The 16,098-nt window shown below is 50.5% G+C and overlaps 2 protein-coding genes across 5 annotated transcripts in view; one reads left to right on the top strand and one right to left on the bottom strand.

The window, feature by feature from the left end:
- IFT43 (intraflagellar transport 43) overlaps positions 1 to 2,102 on the bottom strand; it is a 152,276-nt gene extending 150,174 nt beyond the window's left edge. For both annotated transcript variants that reach the window (XM_060295082.1, XM_060295081.1), the window contains exon 1: positions 2,037 to 2,102. In XM_060295082.1, coding sequence (XP_060151065.1) covers positions 2,037 to 2,090 — 54 coding nt within the window. In that variant the 5' untranslated portion in view covers positions 2,091 to 2,102. The remainder of the gene's footprint in view (positions 1 to 2,036) is intronic.
- The window catches only part of TGFB3 (transforming growth factor beta 3), a 28,209-nt gene that overhangs the window by 760 nt on the left and 11,351 nt on the right, over positions 1 to 16,098 (top strand). Inside the window, exons 1-4 of one of the 3 annotated variants that reach the window (XM_060295079.2) lie at positions 5,858 to 6,151; positions 6,670 to 7,881; positions 15,289 to 15,452; positions 15,746 to 15,875. In XM_060295079.2, the coding sequence (XP_060151062.1) occupies positions 7,395 to 7,881; positions 15,289 to 15,452; positions 15,746 to 15,875 (781 nt within the window). In that variant the 5' untranslated portion in view covers positions 5,858 to 6,151; positions 6,670 to 7,394. Of the gene's footprint in view, positions 1 to 5,857; positions 6,152 to 6,453; positions 7,882 to 15,288; positions 15,453 to 15,745; positions 15,876 to 16,098 lie in introns of those variants that run through there. The other 2 variants (XM_060295080.2, XM_030831815.2) reach the window with 2 other exon arrangements.

The raw sequence follows: 16,098 nt of genomic DNA, 5'->3' as shown, positions 1-16,098 counted from the left end.
GGTGGTGAAATGTTTACATTTTTCTCAAAAAACAAAAAAAAAGCCAGCATTAATGTAAGCACTTTTCGATCTCACTTGATGTAGCTTCATTTGATTTCACAGTAACAGTGACTGGGATTCAGGCCATTTTACAAATAAGGAAACTGAGACCCAGGAAAGCAATTAAGTGGCAGATAAATCTAAGAGCTAAATCTTCTTCTACCTTCAAATCCTGAGTTCCTTCCACTATACCCTGCTGGAATTTCTTTTAAGATGTTCTAAGACCTGACTGCATCAATAAACTGAGAGCGGTTACATGATACCTACATAAAAACCCTTACATAGTATTTACATGTCAAATTCTAATCAATCATTTAGGTTTCAGGGATGACAGAAACAATCTTTCTGACAATAAGCAGCTCGTTTTCTTCCCAAGACAGACAACTGCACTCCTTCACCTATGGCTGCCCTTTTCCATTTATCATAACGTTGGGTTTCTGAATACGGCATACTACATGCAGTGAGTTGTGCTCAAACAAAAATTCAAGGATCTTGTCTTTAAATGCTGTTTGTAGACGGTTTCTCTAATAATTGTCAAGTATTTTAAGGTTTTAAACTTTTTGAAGACCCTGTATAAATCCACAGGAATGACTGGCAGAAAACCTACTTTACTACCTGGTTTTATATGTTTTAAATCTATAGTCTGTTTATTGTTCATCTTCTGCCACTGAAATGTAAGCCCCATGAGGGCAGGGACTTAGTTTTTTTCACTGGTATATCCCGAGCAACTAGGACAACCAATGCCTGACAGACAGAAGGGGCTCAATAAATATTTGCTGAAAGAATGAATTTATAACTACATTCACATCCCCTGGTACTAAAAAAGCTCACATATCAGAAAGGCTTGGTGACATAATATTCTCCTTGGTCAGTCAAGCAACCTGCTTCTTCGTAGAACAATTTGCTCCCAATGCTCATATCTCCTCTCCAATTACTTAGAGGATCTCCGATGTTACTAGGGTACTTCAAAACATGTAGAGATTCCACAGCAGAAACTAAAGACCTGCCCTGTGGGCCAATCTTTTAGTGACTGTCATCTTTGATAATTTTAAAGGTAAAAAGGCTTGATGAGGCTGTGTTGGAGTTAAAACACACACACACACACACACACACACACACACACACACACTGAACTTGGGTCTTGAATCTAGCTCAGCTTATTTATATATAAGCTTGGGTAAATCACAGCCTCAGAAGCAACAGTCGCTAACCTCTTCTAATAACTTAGCACATGCCAGCCACTGTGTTAAATGCTCTCCACGCACGCCTCATTTCATCTTCACTGCAACCCCTTTAAGTAGACATTAACATCTCCATTCTAGACATAAGGAAATCGAGGTTCCTGGAGGTTGACTTTTTTTAACCCATGCAACAGCTTTATACGCCCTCTGACCTCTGGGTCCCCCGAGCACCTAGCCACTCCCCTGCGTTATAAATCTTTATTTCCTTAACTATAAAACTGAGGTAACGCCCACCTCCCCATGAGGATTAGTGGCAAGAAAGGACCTCCCTGTCTAACGCCTTCCTTCCTTCCATGCATAAAACAGTACGGTTTTTACATCAACTTCTGCTATGAGATGTCCCAAGGGAAAAGCACTAGGATGAGTGCAAGCGTGACTCTGGCCAGGGCCCCTCCAGTCACCCTCAGATCTGTCCATTCTAGGGGAGTTGGCACTTGGAGCTCCAGAAAGCGGAGAGAAGCTGGGAAATTTCCCACCGGTCCCAGAGGCCGGCGGGGGCAGGATCTGTTTTCCACTCTTTGAGGATTTTAAAGAAAGCAAACCCTAGGCCAGCAGCCGAGGAGCTCACCGCTGCCTCAGGGGCGGGGCAAGGGAGGCCGCCTCCTCCCCGACCTCACCCCCGCAAGGCTCAGAGCCGGCCCGCTCAGGCCGCCACGGACAGGCCGGGCCGAGGGGACTCAGGGAAGCCGGGGCCGGCGGGGTCGCTCCTCCCCACCCGCTAATTCCTGGCCCCAAGCCCCCCGAGTCGGTCCTCACGGAGGTGGCCGAGCCGCGACGCCGCTCCTCGCCTAGGTCCAGCACGTCCTCCATCTCTGCGGCCGCCTGACGTCACTTCCTGGAAACCCAGCGGCCCAGTCGCGTCCCTGACGACGGCTCCGCCCTTCCATCCCAATACTTAAAGGGTCCGCCGCATCGTTCCTGGAGTCTACGTGCCAACCTCCAATTTAAACCAAACCTATCCTAAACCTGCCTTTTTTGACATCTGGAAAAAATCTCCAGATATTAAATCCTGATAAGGGTGCTCCTGTGGGACAGTGAACAGTTTTAGTCTTTAGAAACTGCCTACATCTGTAGCTCTGTTCAAACACATAAGTTGTCAAGTGCAAACACTGCTAGTAATAGTAGTAATTTTTCTGATGCCTTCCATTTGTAAAGCTCTTTGCAATGTACAGAGGACCTTCACAGTTATTAGCTCATGGGAAGGGCATAACAACCTTGTGTGGGAAGCAAGATAAGTTGTATTGTCTCCAATGGACAGATGAAAGAACAGGCACACAGAGGGTCAGGTGCCAATAGATGATTTACAATGAAAAGTGCAATATACATAATCTCTGCCTTCAAGAACACAGAGCCGCTGAAGCAACACATCAAAAACCTGTGTACTGGGCTTCTCTGGTGGCGCAGTTGTTGGGAGTCCGCCTGCCGATGCAGGGGACGTGGGTTCGTGCCCCGGTCTGGGAAGATCCCACATGCCGTGGAGTGGCTGGGCCTGTGAGCCATGGCCGCTGGGCCTGGGCGTCCAGAACCTGTGCTCTGCGGCGGGAGAGGCCACAGCAGTGAGAGGCCCGCGTACCGCAAAAAAAAAAAAAAACCTGTGTACTAATAACTTTCAAAAGTACAAATAATCCCTCCAAGACCCCATGAGGTGAGCAGGAGCAGTATCTCTAGTCAACAACTGAAGACACTCAGGTGCAGAGCAATGCCTTGAGGAAAATCACCTGAGTGTTAAGCAGCAGAGCCAGGTGCTTTCTAACACCAGATCTTACTGAAGAATTTTTCTCTGGTGCATGTTACTGGGTGCCAGCCAGTCTCCTGGGCCAGCAGAGGAAGACGGCCCCCAAATTCCCAGTCTAATGGGACAAGCGAGTTGAGTCTTCATTGACTCTCCATGTAAGATCCCCACGTCAATGCCACTGACCAGTCCCTAGTACTGAGGACCCCCAGCCGGGACCCCAGAAGATGGGCTCATGACCCTGAAAGTGAACAATGTCCCCAACACCATGCCTGGGTTAAGGCTTAGATGACTACCTCTTAAAAGTGAGGACTTGGAAGTGGGATTAATGACTCTAAAACAGGAATGCAGGATTTCTTAAATGCCTAGTAAATTATTCAGTTCAACCATTTATCAATACATGTTTACTGGGTAGGGCTATGCGTTAGCATGCCTGTGACAACAACAGTACTGCCTGGATGTCAGAAGAGTTGAAGCCTCATCCTAGCTCTGCTGCTAACTACCTGTGTAGCCAGGCAGAGCCCTCTCTGGACCTCAGCTTCCTCCCTTGTAGTGGCTCTTAGAGATTACCCCTAAAATCTTTCACTCACAAACTCTGATTCTCAGTGAGAAAAATACCCTGTTAGATTTTAACCTGAAGAAACATTCACTGCCAAAAACCCAGGATGGATGAAATATAGGCTCCAGTGAAGCCCTTGTTCCCTTCTTCCTTGGCACCAGATGACGAAGAAGGGGTTAATCTTTGGATTATTCCATTTCTTGTGATCTCTGTTGAACAATAATCAATATCGAGGCTGCAAAGAATAAAGAGCTTTATTGGGGGGGGGGTCTTAAGAATTGCAATCCAGGAGACACAGATTCTGGTAAAGTCAAAAGAGTGTTCCAGGGAAGAGAAAGGGTCAGGGGCTTACAAAGGCAAAAGCCACAAGGCTGTACTCTGACACAAGAAAGGAAATATTTGTCATTAAGGAATCATGAGTTATTTTAGAGTAAGGGTCTGATCAGTAGATAGGCTGTCACGAGTTATTATAAGGTAGGGGTCTGATAACTATCTTGAGTTTCTGGCAGATCTTCTGAATGCCTTCATTAGGACAATAAGTGGTCAAAAGGTCAGATTTTATCCAAGCTGAGACTCACATACTTCACACTTCCTCAAAGGCCTCTGGTTCCATTTTAGAGAGCTCTTAGCAATACCGACTCCATTTCTATTTTCCTTCCACTGCTCATAGCCACACCACCACCACTTTAGAGCTAATTTCCAGGACTCCACTCCCACTTCTTCCCCAAATTCCTGAAAGCAAAGGGTGCACATTCTGGGCAGAAAGAAGCCCTGGAGTAGGGCTTTCCAAACCTTGCTGGGCACCTGGATCGCCAGATCTTACTGAAGTATTTTTCTCTGGTGCATGTTACTGGCACCCAGTAGCATGAAGTTTGTTAAAAATACATGCGTCAGTGCCCCGTCCCTGTAGACTCTGATTTGGTACAGGTGGGGTGCAGAAGGACATCACTTTAATAATTTTCCCTCTCATTTTACAAGTATTTACTTGAAGGTCTCAGTAGGGCCTTCTCTGATTTTAAATTGCAGCGTGCCCCCAACCTAGGCACTCTGTCTCCTCTTTCCCTGCTTCATTCTCCACCATGGCACTCACCTTTGATCATACTACATTATTTACATATTTAGCTCATTTATTGCATTTCCCACGGCCCTACTTCCACTTCTAGATGTGAAGTCCATAAGAGAATGGTTTGGTTTGCTTTGTTCACTGTTGCATCTACAGAGCCTAGAACAGTGCCTGGCATATAGTAGACGTCAAAAATATTTCTCAAATGATAGCTGAATTCCAGAGTCAGTAGAGCACAGTAGTTAAATGCATAGACTCTGGCAATAGATTTTCTGGGTCCAAATCTCAGTGTTGACACCCACTGACTCTATGACCTAAAAGTAATTCAAAAGCAAGTTACCTTAAGCTTTCTACACTTAGGATTCCTCATGTTTTATGCAAATAAAAATAATGTCTTCCAAACCAGAGAGCCCTTGTTAAATATCACCTCCACCACTCACAAGCCTCTTAAATGGGTCTATGCCTCACTGTCCTCAACTTAAACTGATCAACCAGGGCCCTGGGGATGCAGAGAATCTCCCTTCAGTTAGTGGCCTATGAGCCAGGGGCAGGAACCAGACCTCGCAGGAAGGGTCTGGAAGGCTAGGGCGAGGTGGGCTGGGTGGCAGGGAGCAGCGCTGAGTCCCAGGAAAGTGATCAATTCAGAGACAATCCTGGGGACGGGCTCGGGCATGGTGGCTTGCCCTCCCTAAGCTTTTGATGGGAAAAGACCTAGAAACTTAGGCTGAGAAAAGGAACGAAAGCGGAGAGAAAACCTCCCCTCACCCATCTGGGAAATGGGCTCGGGCCAACTGCTGACTCTGCGCTGGCTGGCGCAGCTCCCCGCGGAACCCTCGGCGGGGAGGAAGGCCGCGAACATCTGGAGGACATTTCTGTGAGAGGGGCTGCAGAGCGGGACCGGGAAGGGAAAAGTGCACTTGTACGCGCGTCGGGCCGAGAGGGAAGCTGTTCCCCAGGGCACTCGGTCTTGTTTTCCTCGTCCTCTTTCGCGGCCCCTTCTCCGCAGGCCCCCAGCCTCACCCCCCCCACCCCCACCCCCGGCCCTCCCGGCCTTCCCGGCTCCGACCCGCGGAACCTCCTTCACTGGCGGCCTCGCCTCGCCAGAGGGCACCCTTGATCTGCCGGAAAACGCCACCATTTTTCAATGCCCCTGGAGCATCTCCAAGCTTCCGCGAGCCACCCGACTCCAATCTTGTCAATGAAGAATCGGGGCCAGGATCGCCGCGGGGCCGAACCCAGTTCCAACCCCGCTCCCAGGCCGGGCGTCAGCCCCACCGAGGGTGGGCACGGCCGCCCCTGCCCAGGCCCCGCGCGCTCGCCGGCCCCTGCCCAGTGTCCCGCCAGGCCCGGGGGCCGGCCTGGACGGGGGGCCTGGGAGGGAGCAGAGACGCGCCGAGGAGAGGACGGACTGACAGCTGGCGAGAGGGCGAAGGAGTTGGGGTAGAAGGAGGGAGGGGATTCATCGGAGTAACTTTCCAGAAAAACAGTCAACGTGTAGCAGGAGTGACTCCAAGAGGGTAAAAAAAGTTCAGTTACCACGTCGATCGAGAGGACTCGCGAAGTATTTTTCAAATGGGCTCGGCTTTTCCTGTGCCTGTTTAAAACATTAAAATCGTGCCGCAAAAGAGGCTGCGTGCGCTGGTCCCTCCCCCCACCCCTCCCCCCACCTCCCCCCCACCTCCCCCCCACCTCCCCCCCACCTCCCCTCGCCCCCTTCCCCCCCACCCCGCCCCGGGCCAGAAACGTCATGGGAGGGAGGTATAAAATTTCAGCGGAGAGAAATAGAGAAAGCAGTGTGTGTGCATGTGAGTGTGTGAGAGAGAGGGAGAGGAGCTTGAGGGAGAGGGAGAGGGAGAGAGAGGGAAGCTGGAGGGAGAGAAAGGGAGGGAACCAGAAAGCCAAGTCCAAGGGAATGAGCAAGAGAGGCGAGAGATAGGGGAAGAAGCATGAGAAAGAAGGAATAACAGCTTTCCGGAGGAGGCGTGCAGTGAACTGGCTTCTATTTTCTTTTTCTTTTCTTTTGTATCTTTTAAAGAGGAGCAGGGAACAGAAGCAATGGCCGAGGCAGAAGACAAGCCGAGGTGCTGGTGACCTGGGCGACCAAGTGGATTACTGGGGCTGCTCTCCAGGGGCTGTCCCCCCTGCCTTCCAATTGCACATAAGCCCACATCCCAGCCAATGAAGATGAGAGGCAGCGTGAACAGAGTCATTTAGAAAGCCCCCGGGGAAGTGTAAACAAAAGAGAAAGCATGAATGGTGTGCCCGAGAGACAAGTGTGTCCTGTGCTGTCCCCATCTTTAGCTGGGCCAGCAGCGGCCTAGCCCTGCCTCTCCCCACCTACTCACTGGTGATCTTTTTTTTTTTTTTTTTTTCTTTTCTTTTCCATCCTCTTTTCTTATTCTCCTTCAGGGCAAGGCAAGGATTTTGATTTTGGGACCCAGCCATGGTCCTTCTGCTCCTTCTTTAAAATACCCACTTTCTCCCCATCGCCAAGCGGCCGTTTGGCAATATCAGATATCTGCTCTATTTATTTTTACCTAAGGAAAAACTCCAGCTCCCTTCCCACTCCCAGCTGCCTTGCCACCCCTCCCAGCCCTCTGCTTGCCCTCCACCTGGCCTGCTGGGAGTCAGAGCCCAGCAGAACCTGTTTAGACAAATGGAGAAGAAACCCAGAGCTTCAAGGCACACAGTCGGCGTCTTCGTGCTCAGGGTTGCCAGCGCTTCCTGGAAGTCCTGAAGCTCTCGCAGTGCAGTGAGTTCATGCACCTTCTTGCCAAGCCTCAGTCTTCGGGATCTAGGGAGGCCGCCTGGTTTTCCTCCCTCCTTCTGCACGTCTGCTGGGGTCTCCTCCTCACCAGGCCTCGCAGCCCCCGGGCCTCTCTCCCCTGCTCACGCATGAAGATGCACTTGCAAAGGGCTCTGGTGGTCCTGGCCCTGCTGAACTTTGCCACGGTCAGTCTCTCCATGTCCACTTGCACCACCTTGGACTTCGACCACATCAAGAGGAAGCGGGTGGAAGCCATTAGGGGACAGATCTTGAGCAAACTCAGGCTCACCAGTCCCCCCGATCCATCGGTGTTGGCCAACATCCCCACCCAGGTCCTGGACCTTTACAACAGCACCCGAGAGCTGCTGGAAGAGGTGCACGGGGAGAGGGGAGACGACTGCACTCAGGAAAACACCGAGTCGGAGTACTATGCCAAAGAAATCTATAAATTCGACATGATCCACGGGCTGGAGGAGCACAGTAAGTCCAAATTCCCGCTGGGGTGTCTGCTCTGGAGGGTCTGACCTGGAGTGGGGAGCTCCACAGAGGGGGGCCTAGCGGTAGCCACACAGCAGGGTGCCCAGGGCTCACCCGCACCGGCTGGGGAGGTGCGATGCGCAGCTGGGGCTGGGGAGGTGGGTGGGGAGGGAGACAGAGGCACTCTGGTGAGAGTCGAGTGCTGCCGGGAGGCCGGGGGCCCCGGAGCTGAGCAGCTTGCTGAACTCACATCACATGAATTTGGAGTGACATTGCGCTGTCCCGTTAGCACGCGTGCTGTGGCACGTGTGGTCAGATGGGTGCGTGTAGGTGCCATAAAGGGGCAGGGCTGGCTCTCTCATGAGCGAGGCCGTGCGGTTCCATGAGCTGGAGACCTCGGTCTTCTCCCTGCTTTTCACACCTCATTGTGACACGTCTCACGTTCTGTTTTTCCAGTTCTGGGGAAGAAGAGTATACCTGCCCCAAGTTATTGTCTGTCCAGCTTTTTGAGGCCCAGGCAAGGGACAGCTTCTCGCTGCCTAGGCCCTTCAGTCCACACCATGCCTGTGACCCATGTGAGCTGTGTGCGTGAGGGAAGGGGATGCGCCTGTGTTCACGTGGCTGTGTGCTTTAAAGCGATGTGTAGTCTGGTTTCGTACGGTACACAGATTCATGGGTGCAAAATGGGCGTCTTCCGGGCCCGTGGACACGGGGAAAGCGGGGATGTGGCTCTGGATGTGTAGATGACGGCCGGCAGCCCTTTTGTGTCTGCGTGTCAGGGGAAGAGTGGGTGGGAGGTGTGGCTGTGGATACAGAGGGGACGTGTGTCTGGGAGTGTGTCTTCCCAGGAAGCTCCCGTCTGTGCCGAGAAGCTGGGAGGCTTCTGGGTGAGACGTCTGTGTGTGTTTGTACACGTGTGGAAGTCATGTGTATTTACTGAACGGGGATTTAAAAAACCTCAATACAACAGAGAGAGACTTGGCAGATGCTGGGAAACTGACAGCCCAGGAAGGAGGAATGTGAGCCACTCACAGGCCAGGGACTCTGGGAATAGCTCTGTTTGCTTTTCCTACCAGCAGGTGTCCTCGACGCCCAGGCTACCTCAGCCTTGGCTCACCTGAGAGGTGGGCAGTGCCCAGAGTGGGGGGTGGGAGAATGGGATGGAACAGGCAAGGTGAGGGTGGTCAGCGGGGGTGCTGCAGGGGCTGAAAGGAACTTGGCTAGAGAGAAGGAGGAGTGGGCAGCCGATGGATGGACCGGCTCTGGCAGAAGGTGCCAGAGGCCTCACCGGGAGCTGGCCCGTGCCAGGCCCAGGAGCCTGCGGTTGCTGGCGAGGGGCTCCCGCTCCGGCTTCCTGTGGCTGCGTTAGGAGGTGGCTCCCGTGTGGGGTGGTGGCCGGAGAGTGAAGCACAGCTAGTGTTCCCTGGCCAGGGTTCTCTAGGTGAGGCTGACTCAGGGTCCTCAGGGGCCTGTGGTTCCCAGAGGCACCAGCAGCTGAATGGCTGAACCCCCAACCCCCTGGGCACCCACAAAGGCAGGACATAGTGGCCAAACATCGGAGAAGGGTGGAAAGCTGACGCCTGCGGGAGAGGTGTGAGGAGAGTCCAGGGCAAGAGGAACAGACTCCGGGCCTTAAGGATCCGGGCCAGGAGGAGGAGTCCCGGGAAGAGGGATCTACGTCACCGGGGCCCACGCCGCCTGGAATCCCAAGCTGAGAACAAATGAGCCAGAGACATGTAAGGGCACCCAGGTGCCAGTGGACATGTGTGCAGAGACTCAGAGTACAATTAGTGGACAGCCCTGGGGACAGCCAGGACAGGGCTGCACAGATGCTGGGCAGCCCCGGGCTGCAGCACCAGGACCTTCCTTGAAACTGCAGTAGGTGAGGGTGGCCCTGGGGCCACAGAGCCATGATCAGGCCAGGAAGAAACCTGGCACGGTGGGCAGGATGCGACTTGAGATATCATGAAGGGTCCGGGGCCCTGTGGGACACGGGTGATGCCAGTGAGCCTTGCAGGTGCAAACAGGAAGCAGGCCCAGACTCTGCAGCTGTTGGAGGTGACACAGAGGCTGAGCAGACGCAGGCCTGGCCTGCCCTCGGGCTGGTCAGGTGTTGAGCCAGTCCCAGAGAGACAGATGCACGAGGCACACTAATTATAAAGAGGCCGTGGGCAGATGCAAACGTCTAACAGATGCTGAGAGCGAGCAGAGAGCCACCCTCCAAGGTCGGGGCGAGGGAAGCCTAGTGTCTAGAACTCCTGAGGGTGGGCCGGGGTCTACGGGTGGGGCACTGGTAGGATCTGAGTGCCAGAGCTCCTGCTGCCGAGGTGATGAGATCACATTCCCTTCCACATTTCATCACTCCCAGCCCCTTCCGGTACCCCGTGGACAGGCTGTCAGAGGGAAGTGACAGCAGGAGCTGGGGCAAGGAGACAAGGGTGCCTGGAGTGCGAAGTGCAAGAAGGACTAACTTCCAGTGGCGTAGGGGAAAGGGCATCAAGGTGAGAGCAAAGAGGATAAGACCGTTCTCTGGCTCTGCCCTGTCAGATGGGTACCCTGATTTCCCTACTTTCCAGATAAGGAGACTGCAACATGCATCAATTAAGTGATTTGCCCCAAGAGAACCAGGGTTGTAACCTAGACATTCTCCCTAGAGAATGCATGCTGTTAAACAATAATGCAAAACATAAAATATGCATTGTAAGTCCCACCTTTAACCTTTGGGCTCCAAGAGAACTTTGGTTTATGATATGAAGGAATCACATGCTGGACCAAGCAGGTGGGCATAGGAGCTATTACTGTATGTTAGTAACCCTGGTGGCAGATTGCTTAGGGATCACTGGGTGTGCTCTTTCTTAGCTCTGCCTGTTTTTATGGCCTGGAGGTTCATCCTGCCACAAACGTTCTCCCAAATTCAACAAAAGTGTTTTCATTATCTGCTTAAGACTCTCAAGCAGGTTAAGCAACTACACCATGTGGAATTGAGCTAGTCACACCTCTGACCCTCAGTTTCCTCATCTGTAAAGTCAGAGATAATCTCTACGCTCCCTTCCAGCTGAGACAATTCTTTGTATACATCTGGGATGATTCAACAGGTCTCTGCTGGGGAGTGAAGGCAAGACTCATGTATATCTTATTCCTATATAATTGTCCAGGATTTTGCTATGGGAAGCGGGTAGAGGCTTTCTCTGACCCACGTGGTGGGGAAGCACACAGCTTTTTCAGTTCTTTTGTCATCCTTGTTATCAAGATATCACCAGTGTAGGTGCTGTTTTAACTTCTGGCTTGTAATTATCTGGCAGGAGACTCTTTATGTGTCTGGCAGGAGACTCTTGTTTTCATCCGAGGTCTGACGCTAAGACAACCAGCGAACCCAGAGTTCATGAGCAAAGAGAAAACGATATTTTAGCGTTTCTTTTCTGGATGCTACTTTTAGATCTTGTTCATTCTGAAAATTAAAAGAGGTTTCTTATTGAAAGAACTCATTTGATCTAAGTGCCAGTGCTCTCTGCACGCTAGGTCAGTGTTTCTCCAAGTGTGGACTAGAGACTAGGTCAATGTGAAAAACATGAATTCCCAGTCCCTAGCCTACCCTTACAGAATCAGAATCTCTGGGGGTGTCGTCTTGAAGTATCTGTATTTTTAACAAGCTCCGTATTGATTTTTAAGTTCACTGACGCTTAAGACTCAGTGAACGAGGGCAAAACCTTTCCTTAGAAGGCCTGCAAACACAAGAGCCCACAGAGCCCAGGCCGCTGATGCAAATGATCTAGAGGAAAGGCTGCAGCACAGGGACCATGACAAACTGCACAGGACACTTGGCTTCGGGGTCATGGAGAGAATAGGGTGTATGGGGAGACTGGTGGCGGGGGGACTTGGAACTGCCCATGTCCCATTAAAAGAGGGCGCCCACCACTCAGCTCCTGCCAATTTTTGCCTTGGGGAATGTGGGTCCACCATGATTAGATCTTAACTGCTTCCCAGAAGAGCAGAAAATCTTTCTGTGAAATTTCCCAACTTTTAACCTGGCCTTAAAATGTTTATGGGCTTCTAATTCAAAATTTTACAAAACAATGCATTGGCCAAACAATATTTTAACGGATTAACATTTAAAGGTTAACCTATTTAAAGGTTGAATCCTTAAAGCTGTGGTTTATCAGAACATCTGGATGCCATGGTACCCTTTGCAGAGCACTATAAACTGTGGTTCTCAATCCTGGCTACACATTAGAATCATCTGGAGATCTTAAAAAAAAAAAAAAAAAGCTCTGGACCCACCCATACTCCAGTGAGGTAATCAGAATCTCTGGGGATTAGGTCCAGGCATCATCTGTTTTTAAAGCTCTCCAGGTGATTCTAAGGAACAGCTAGGTAGAGGAGCACTGCCACACTGATATACGTAGTCCCATCATTGGAACCAGAAGTAATTTTACTAGCAGAAATGATGAGCACAAGCAGAAGTACATCTAGGAGCCCAGTTGTCTGAAAGCATTAAAAAATGCCCGGTCTAAACATGGTCAGCTGTTTCCAGATTTTTCCATGAATACCCTGCATGAATATTCTTTGCTTAGTTTTCTCTCCCTATAGTAAAAAGGAGAAAATAGCACCCATTAATATATATACTTTGTGTGCAATAGAAAAAGTTGGTCATAATTTAATTTGTAAAGGTGGACCTCCTAGGCCAGCTCTCAATAATACTAGTGTCTGCAGAAGCATGGCTTAATCACAAAACTGGGAAGTGGTTTTTGTCTGAGGCATAAGTTGGCACTCTAGCCCCATTTCATGGAATCCTGCTACAGTTTGTTGGTGAAATCACCCCTCCACTAAATGATCTCTGAGGTCCCCTCCAACTTCCAGAGTCTTTGCTTCAGTAAATGAGGTCAGAAGACCTGGGTTCAAATCCCACCTCTGCCACTTACTGTGTGAGTGATCTCGGAAGAGTGATTTAACTTTCCTGATACTTACTTTTCTCATTTGTAAAATGATAAATTTTACTTATTCTCATTCTCCTCAAGGATTGTTAGAGGGTCAGATGAGTTAATAGAAGTTCTATGAAATGTAAGATAGTGTTATTACATTTTGTTTATTTATTTATACTCTGGCTCATTCCACAAATTATTTAAAGCGTGGATTTAATTGTCAGGAAGATTATGTTTACATTTTATTTCCTCTCCTATACAGTTCTTTTAAAATCACTAATGATTGTGTCTGAGCTTTGCTTGCTAGTGTCAGTTTGCTTGTGTCAACTAATTCATGTGTGACCCTGGCCAAGACCCCTCTGGGCACGAATTTATCTGAAGTGGGTTGCACTAGATGACCCCTAATGTCCCTTCTGAGTCTGTTACAAATCTGTAGATCCCAGGGATAAAATATGACCTTTCCATCCCCTTGAAATCTCCTTGAAATTCCCACCAAGAGGAGTCTAGCTTGGGGAACAGATACCTGATTGATGGGCTGGAAGAAACAAGGAGGAAGGGTGACGAGGGTGTCCTGAAGACCCTCTTGGCTCGTCATCCCCCGTCCCCTGGCTCCCCACTGTCTTGCCCCCCAGTCTGACTCTCCTCACTGGCACGGGCCATTTTCTGTTCCCCTTTTCCTTTTTATAGCAACGCACACACTGTGCTGACGTATCTTTTATTCCCTCTTTCAACAGTTACTGGAGGTACTAGTCTAACTGAAGCCATATTGATGACAGCTCCTCTGAGACCCAAGTATGTCAGTACTTGAGAAGGTTTCCCTTCCAAGGAGCTTACCCATGTCCAGAGGGTTACAGGCTTGCAAACTCAAAAATTAAACGGCCATCATGATCCCTCTTTCTGGTTTTATCCGAAATGGTTTAAGGAATAGTTGGCAGTATTCGTTCTTTCAAAGCCAGTTATTAATCAGGGCTTCATTAGCTAGCATTCACACATTTGTTTTCCCAACATCTGTTCCATTAATTTTCTAAGAACCAGTGTCAGACCCACCAGATGGCAACTTCCAGAAACACTCACTCATCCTTTCCTACAGCTCAGTAGCGCATGTGCCTGTGTCCAGGCCTCTGATCTCCCGCCCTGTCCATGACTTCCTAAACCCCCCCTGGGGTGATTATGGGCTTGTTCCAGCCATGTTCATTATGTGTGGAATCTGGGTCTCTGGGCTTGAGTTTCAAGTTCTGGCTATTGTTACCATTTGTGTAGAAAGTTTTTCTCTGGGTGTTAATGCTGCTCAGACCTTGAGGTTGTAAAGAAATGACAGGATCTTCCTGTCTCCTTTATCTGGCTCTGAGGGGGTGGGAAAGAGCATGTGTGGCCTTCTGTCTTGTGGATGGAGGTTCAGAGGCCAGCAGGGTGACAGAGGCTGGCATAGCGTGTGCTGTCAGGGAAAGTAACCCTTAGAGAGACAGGAGCCAATGGTGATAGACCGGCTTAGTCTAAAGAAACATCTGGGGGGTCTGCCAGGCTCCAGATGTGTGGGCTCCTTGTCACACCAGTGCTGTCTCATTAGATCCAGAGTGTCACTTTCTATGACTGCCTACTGTTAATAATATACAATCCAGCCCCTCGGTCTGACGTTTCAGCCTCCCCACAGGTGGACCCCAATCTACTGTCTTGACCTTGTCTCACGGGCTCCAGCCTGGCTGCTTCAGGTCCCTCTTACTCACGTGCGTTTGCTCCCCTCCCTGCCTGTGCTTCCAGCAGTCCTTTCATGTAAAATTCTTTCCTTTGCATCCTTAGACCCTTTCCTCCTGCAGGACACAGATTAAATAATCACCCAGATTAAATAATCACCACTTCCACGAAGTGCTCTCAACCCTCTCCCTCCTCTGACCTGTTTGCAGCAACTCCTAGGCTTCTCCAAAGGCCCTTAGCACTTTCCCTCTGGTCCTGTTGTTTGGTCCATGTACTAACAGCCTCCCCTGGATATTAATCTCCTTGAAGGCGGGGGCCCTGCCTCTTCCTTTTTGCTTCCCAGTGTTAGCCTGTGCTTGGCACATAGTATTTGTTCACTGCATGTCTGATGAATGAATGAATGCCTGAATGAACAAACGCATGAATGAATCAACTAGCTAACAATGATTAAACTGCTAGAGGAAATTGCTGATATCACTGGAGAATCTGTATTTTCTAAAAGAGTAGGAAAGCAGGTTGGAGAGCCTGCCAGAGTGGGGATGGCGAGGTGAGGGGTCGGAGGGGCCAGTTGTTAGTGCCATGTCCTGGGGCACCATGTCCTGCTTCACCATGAGGCCTATGTGTGGTTCCAGGGCCACCCCGGATCTTCCTTGGGTTTTTCCACCTTTAGGGCTGAGGCCTCAAGCTTCTAGAGAGGTCACAGGTGGAACACTGGCCCCTTGGTGAGTGTCTGCTGGCAGCACACTGTCCCTGTGGGTCTCGCTCATGCTGTGCCTCCCCCCACTGCTCTGCCTCCTAGATGACCTGGCCGTCTGTCCCAAAGGAATCACGTCCAAGATTTTCCGCTTCAACGTGTCCTCAGTGGAGAAAAATGAAACCAACCTGTTCCGAGCGGAATTCCGGGTCTTGCGGATGCCCAACCCCAGCTCCAAGCGCAGCGAGCAGAGGATTGAGCTCTTCCAGGTGAGCCCCCTCCCAGGACAGACACCACTCAGGCGGGAAAGCTGGTTCCTTGGCCAGATTGGGCCTCCACGCTGCTCAGAGTTCAGCAGACCTGGGTGTGAGTCCTACCTTCTCTGAGCCTTAGTTTCTGTATCTGTGTCTGTCGTTAAGAGGATTAAGACTTAACCGGAGGAACTCAAAGGAACATTTAAGAAGTCTTAGTTTGCTGTTGCTGCCCCTCTCCGTCCTCCTACATCATGACACGCGGGTGCCCTGTCCTGGCCTCGGGACTTATTCCTTCCTCTGCCCTGTAGATCCTCCAGCCGGATGAGCACATAGCCAAGCAGCGCTATCTCGATGGCAAGAATCTGCCCACGCGGGGCACTGCTGAGTGGCTGTCTTTCGACGTCACAGACACTGTGCGTGAATGGCTCTTACGAAGAGGTAGGTGGACTCAGGATGAGCATTTTGGAAGGAACCTCAGGTCTCTTGGTCCTTCATGACACAGAGGGAAGAGGCCAGAACTAGGGGAGACACAGATCTGGGTTCAAAGCCTAGCTTTGCCATTGACCTGTTGTGTGTCCTTTATTCGTTCACTCAACTGATATTGACTAAATGCTCACTCTGAGCCAGGCCCTGGGGATTCAGCAGTGAACCAGGCAGGTGA

The sequence above is a fragment of the Globicephala melas genome, chromosome 2 (genome assembly GCF_963455315.2).
Source record: "Globicephala melas chromosome 2, mGloMel1.2, whole genome shotgun sequence".
Taxonomy (NCBI): Eukaryota; Metazoa; Chordata; class Mammalia; order Artiodactyla; family Delphinidae; genus Globicephala; species Globicephala melas.
This window is presented reverse-complemented; position numbering and strand designations above follow the sequence as displayed.